Source organism: Tupaia chinensis, unplaced genomic scaffold, assembly GCF_000334495.1.
Source record: "Tupaia chinensis unplaced genomic scaffold, TupChi_1.0 Scaffold000661_1, whole genome shotgun sequence".
NCBI classification, from domain to species: domain Eukaryota; kingdom Metazoa; phylum Chordata; class Mammalia; order Scandentia; family Tupaiidae; genus Tupaia; species Tupaia belangeri.
The window spans coordinates 807,851-813,897 of NW_006160183.1; the positions used below are offsets into that span (position 1 = coordinate 807,851).

Genomic DNA, 6,047 nt, shown 5'->3' on the forward strand with positions numbered 1-6,047 from the left:
ACTTATCTATTATCTCTAACATTTTTTGTGTGTAAAATCTTCAGGGATCTTTATAGATAAGATCATGTCATCTTCAAATTGAGATCATGTTACTTCTCTCTGATTTGGATGTTACAGGAGTGTGGCTGATCAGACTATTTCTTAAAGGCTGAGGATATCTTTTTTAAAAGAATTTTTTTTTTTTTTCAGTTTTGCCACAGGCACATGTGTTCACCAGAGACAGAGAGAAAGTGAGAAAGCCAGGGGCCCTCCCATTCCTGTTATTTTCCCTCCTCAACCCATCTAGTCATTGTTAAGGTAGAGTTTGGGAGCTTGGGGCAAACATGTTCCCAATGCAGGTGTAATCCCTGTGAATTACTCTAAAAGCTCCAGTTTGCTTTCAGGCTGGTGACTTGGAGCTGAGGCAAGTATGGAGTATACACAGTACCACTGTGTCTCTGAATCACTATTTGCCCCACCCCTCGTGGAGCTGTGGGCTGGCCTAGGACTGAGGGCAGGGGCCTGCATGGAAGGTGGAGAATAGCAGGAGAAACATGGGCTCAAAGCTGGGAGTGCCTTGCAGTCACTATCTGACTCTTTCCTGCATGTGAGTTTACCCTGTAGTAAACCTGTGCAGTGTTTTACTGGAGTTGTCTTGTTCTCATTTTCAGTCACTCGGATCCCACACTAGACTAGATCTTTTGTTAATTAATTAACTACGAATTGCTCTACTCAGCGCTTCCATTACCATATTGAATAGAAGTGGCTCCAGATCCTAGAGGAAAGGCTTTCAGTTTTTGACCACTAAGTATATTAGCTGTGAATTTCTCACACATGGTCTTTATTACATTAAGATCATTTCTTTATATTCTTTGTTTGCTGAGTATTTTTATCATGAAAGGATTGTATTTTGTCAAATGCTTTTTCTTCATCTATTGATTATGTGATTTTTATCTTTCATTTTGTTGATGTGGAATATCACCTTGATTTTTATATATTGAACAATCCTTGCAACCCTGGGATAAATCTGAGTCATGGTACATGATTCTTTTCATATGGTGCTCAAGTGGGTTTGCTAGTATTTTGTAGAGAATATTTGTATCTACATTTATTAGAGATATTGGCCTGCATACTTTATTTTTTTTAAAGAATTAGTCATTTAATTTATTATTATTATTCTATTTGACCAGAGAGAGTAATAGAGTGAGAAAGCAAGCAGCCATGTTCAGAATTTGAACCACTGTCGGCCATGTGGGAGTCCAGCGACTTAACCACCATGTCAGTTACCAGCCCCTGCATGTTTTATTTTGCTTTGTTTTTCTTGTATGGCTTTGGATTTTAAAAAAGGGTAAAATGCTGGCCTCATAAAGTAAATCTGGAAGTGTTTCCACCTCAGATCTTTGGAAGAGCTTGAGAAGGATTGGCATTAATTCCTCTTTAAATGTTTGGTAGAATTTTCCAGTGAAACCATCTGTTCCTGGGCTTTTCTTTATTGGAAGGCTTGTGGTTACTGGTTCAATCTCTTCAATAGTTATAGGCCTGATAAGATTTTCTATTTCTTTGTGATTCATTCTTGGTAGATTGTGTGCTTTTAGAAATTTATTCATTTCTTCTAGATTAATCAATCTTCCAGCATGTAATTGTAGGAGTTTTTTTCTTTTGTTATGTTTTGTTTGAGAGAGAGAGATTTTTGCTATGTGGTGTTTGCGCTTGCTGGAGAGACAGAGACAGAGAAATAGAAAGCAAGAAAGCAAGAAATTACCTCCCCCCCCCCCCCCCGCCTCCCTCCCACCCCACCATCCCACTCTCCCGCTCCTAGGGGGATGGTCATGCTGCTGCAATCTCACGCACAAGTGCCTGGTGTGAGTTTAAGTCACCAGGTCTGGTACTCGAACCATAGTCAACTACATGAGAGTCCAGTGACATAGCCATTATGCCAACTGCTGGTCCTGTGGCTGTATATTTCTTCCTTCAGTTTTGTCAATGCTTGTTTTATGTATTCGAGTACTCTGGTGTTGGATACACACGTATTTATAATTTTTCTATCTTGGTGAATTGACCCTTTTATTGTTATATATTGTCTTTTTCTCTTGTGACATTTTTTGACTTCAAATCTATTTTATCTAACATAAGTATGGCCACTCCTGCTCTCTTTTGGCTACCATTTGCATGGAATATTGTTCTCCCACCCTTCATGTGTGCTCTTAACTCTAAAATGACTTTCTTATACCCAGCATATAATGGAATCTTCTTGTTTTATCCCCTGGGTCACTCTATGTATTTTGATTAGAGAGTTTACTTTGTCTACATTTAAAGTAATTACCTATAGGGATGGACTAACTGCTGCCCTTTTGTTGTTTTCTGTCTCATAGATTTTTATCTTTTATCCTCTCTTGCTGTTTGCTGTTTCCTTTATGTTTGACTGTTTTCTGTCTGTCTTTTCTTTCATACGTAACATGCTTTGATTGCTTTCTCATTTTTTTTTTCTTTTCCTTTTCTGTATCCTCTGTAGGCATTTTTTTGTGTTAACCATGGACTTACATAAAACTTCTTTTTTTCTTTACGTTTTTGCTGTAGTGTACATGTGTTCCCTGGAAAAAAAACAGATAGAAGGGAAATGAGAAATTTCCTCCCAGGAGTATGGCCAAGGCACAATCCTTTCTCCTCTTGGGATTTTGAGGATGCAAACACTTACACCTGGCATGATTTTTAAGCCACCAGGTCCAGGACTTGAACCACAGTCAACCAAATGGGAGTCCAGTGCCTTAACCACCACACTACCTACTGGCCCCATAAATTATATGCCTTTAATGTTGTGTATTCACTAGTATATTTATAGTTATTTTGTATGCTTTTTGTCTTGTCACTTCTGTACTATTGATAGAATTAAAAGTGACGTATGTATCAAAAGTGATGTGCTACCATGAGAGTATTACATTATCATGGTATTCTGTTTGCCAATATATTTATTTTTTACCAGTGAGCATATTTTATATGCTTTCATGTTTCTTTCTAGTGTCCTTTTGTTTCAAATTCCCTTTAGCAATTCTTATAAAGGAAGGTCTAAGAAAGACTTCATTTCTCTTGCATTTTTGAAGGACATGTTTGCTAGATATAGTATTATTGGTTGGCAGTTTTTTCTTTCAGCATTCACTCCACTCCTTCCCAAACTTCAAGTTGAAGAAATCCACCAAGAAATCCATTAGTAGTCTTACAGAATCTCCCATATATAATGACAAGACTTGTCTCATACTGCTTTCAAAATTGTCTATCTTTGACTTTTAACAGTTTTGATTATATTGTGTCTCAGTGTGAACTTTGGGTTTATGTTAGTTAGAATTAGTTGAACATCTTGAATCTGGACATTCATTTCCTTCCCTAGATTTGAGAAATTTTCAGCCATTATTTCTTCAAAAGTTTTCTGTTCTTTCTATTCTCCTAAGAGTCCTACATATATGCAAATTTTCCGGTTTACATTGGTTGATTTTGTGGCATCTCGTAAGTCTCTTAGGCTTTCTCCAACTCTTTGTTTTTCTTTTTACTCCTTTTACTGGATAATTTCAAATGGCCTATCTTTAAGTTCACTAATACTTTGTTTTCATCAAATCTGCTATTGAACTTCTTCAGTGAATTTTTCAATTCAGTTATTGTATTCTTCACTACTTAACTTATGTTTTTTTAAGAAATATTTTCTATTTCTTTGTTGAAATCTCATTTTGTTACACATTATTTTCCTGAACTCATTGAGCAGGAAGCATTTTAAAGATATGATTTCCAGATCCTATTGGCAGAGTTTCTGTTTCAATAGATGTGGGGTGAAGCCTGGGAAGCTGTATTTCTTGGAGGTTCCCCAGATGATTCAGATGGATATGCAGATTTGGAAACTATATACAGTGAAAAGACTACCTTCAACACCTCCCAGCTTTCTCTAAGGTGCCATTATCTACCAAGCAGTACTCAACTTTTTTGTATTATTTAAGGGCTTTTAAAATTTGCTTTCAGGAAACATTCCTAGATTAAATTCTATCTGATCACAAACTTCTTATGCCTCTCCCTGGTTCTCTCCACCCTCAAATGTGCTTACATTTCCATTTATGCATTAATTTGGCATTTCTAGTCCATTGACTTGCTGAATCTTAGGTCATCATTGTCTAAAGTGTACAATGTCTATCTTAATTGCTTCATTATTTTTATTATTTTATTAGAGAGATTTTTGCTATAGAGAGTGTGCACTCACCAGAGAGAGAGAGAGAGAGAGAGAGAGAGAAGACAGAGAGACAGAAAGCAAAGCAAGAAAATCACCCGCCAGGAACATAGCCATACTGCAGTCTCTTCTCCAGTCTCCTCTCAGGATTTTGGGCATGCACACGCACACACCCACCGAGAGTTTTAAGCTGTGGGGTTGGGACTTGAGCTGTTGTCGACTATGTGGGAGTCTAGCAATGTAACCATAGAACTCTGGATCCCAAGTGCCATTCTGTATTCCTCTAGGGTATGACCTCAGATGAGTCATTTTCCTTCTCTGGGTCTTAATTTCCTCATCTGTGAAATGAGGGGGTGTACATATGGTCTCTATGTTATTCCCTTTTAGTCTCTGACATTCTCTTTCCTCCTCTCATGCATTCCACAGCCTAGAAAGTGTAACTCTGGAGACACTCCTGAAACTCCACCCTAAATTTAAGGAACCAGAGAGTTGACGAGCTCTCCCTCCACCTCCCTTTCTGAGAACAACAATGGCCCTGAATGATGTTGATGTGCAGAAACAGATCAAGCACATGATGGCTTTCATTGAGCAGGAAGCCAATGAAAAGGCAGAGGAAATAGATGCCAAGGCTGAAGAAGAGTTCAACATTGAGAAAGGGCGCCTTGTGCAAACCCAGCGACTAAAGATTATGAAGTATTATGAGAAGAAGGAGAAGCAGATAGAGCAGCAGAAGAAAATTCAGATGTCCACCATGAAGAATCAAGCAAGACTTAAAGTCCTAAGAGCCCGAAATGACCTCATTTCAGAATTGCTCAATGATGCAAAGCTGAAACTCCGCAGGATTGTGGAGGACCCAGAAATCTACCAGAAGCTGCTAGATAAGCTAGTGCTGCAGGCTCTGCTCCGACTGCTGGAGCCTGTGATGATCGTGCGCTGCAGGTCACAGGACCTCCTCATGGTGGAGGCTGCAGTACAAAAAGCCATCCCTGAATACATGGCAGTCTCACAAAAACATGTAGAGATCCTGGTTGATAAAGAGGCGCACCTGGCTGTGAACACAGCTGGAGGTGTAGAGGTCTACAGCAGCGATCACAGAATAAAAGTTTCCAATACCCTAGAAAGTCGACTGGATATCTCAGCCCAGCAAAAGATGCCAGAAATACGAGCAGCCTTGTTTGGAGTTAATGCTAACAGGAAGTTTTTTACATAGGGCTCTGGAAACTAACGTTTGTGCTCAATTGCTAAGCCATTAAAGTCTAAAGTTATTGGGGAAGAGGAAATTAGTAATGTTCCCTCTTTTTTGATTCTCTGATTTTGTTCTATCTTCTTTCATGAACTAACTACTCTTTGAATAGCTGAGGGCAGTATAAACTGTTAACTGCGGAATGAAGCCCAAATTAATGCTCATAAATGGATTTCCAGATCACCTACACATATTGCAACTTCTGGTCAGTCCTGCAGTGTGGGATGAGGGAGTAAAGACATCTGTTTTTCAGTTTGGCCTTGTGTGAGATGTGTACAGTGTTCTTAGCCTATGGGTCTGAAAGTTCTGGATTTCTTTAATATGCGTGTGAAGTGTGTGTTCCTTCTTTTGTTTCAGCTTTAGTACTTGCACTTGTGTTGCTTAATACAGTAGCGAGGTCTTCCTTATATGAACAAGGCCAGCCTCATAGGCATATGAACACTACAGTCACACAAAGCTCCATGCTCAGAAAGGCCCAGCACTTGGGTTTAATGCTTTGTAGCCACTGCCTTGAAATTCCCAATTTTATCTGTGGATGTATGTTTGGTAAGTGAAGCCAGATGGGGCACTGGAGTGCGTGCCAGGGGTTTGGAGGTATGGCTCCTGCATGGTACTAATCCC

The 6,047-nt window shown here is 39.1% G+C and overlaps 1 protein-coding gene across 2 annotated transcripts in view; it reads left to right on the plus strand.

The window, feature by feature from the left end:
• Positions 1-5,463, plus strand: part of ATP6V1E2 (ATPase H+ transporting V1 subunit E2) — a 9,758-nt gene extending 4,295 nt beyond the window's left edge. For both annotated transcript variants that reach the window (XM_006159893.1, XM_006159894.3), the window contains exon 2: positions 4,610-5,463. In XM_006159893.1, the coding sequence (XP_006159955.1) occupies positions 4,713-5,393 (681 nt within the window). In that variant the 5' untranslated portion in view covers positions 4,610-4,712 and the 3' untranslated portion in view covers positions 5,394-5,463. The remainder of the gene's footprint in view (positions 1-4,609) is intronic.
• Positions 5,464-6,047: the final 584 nt, after the last annotated feature.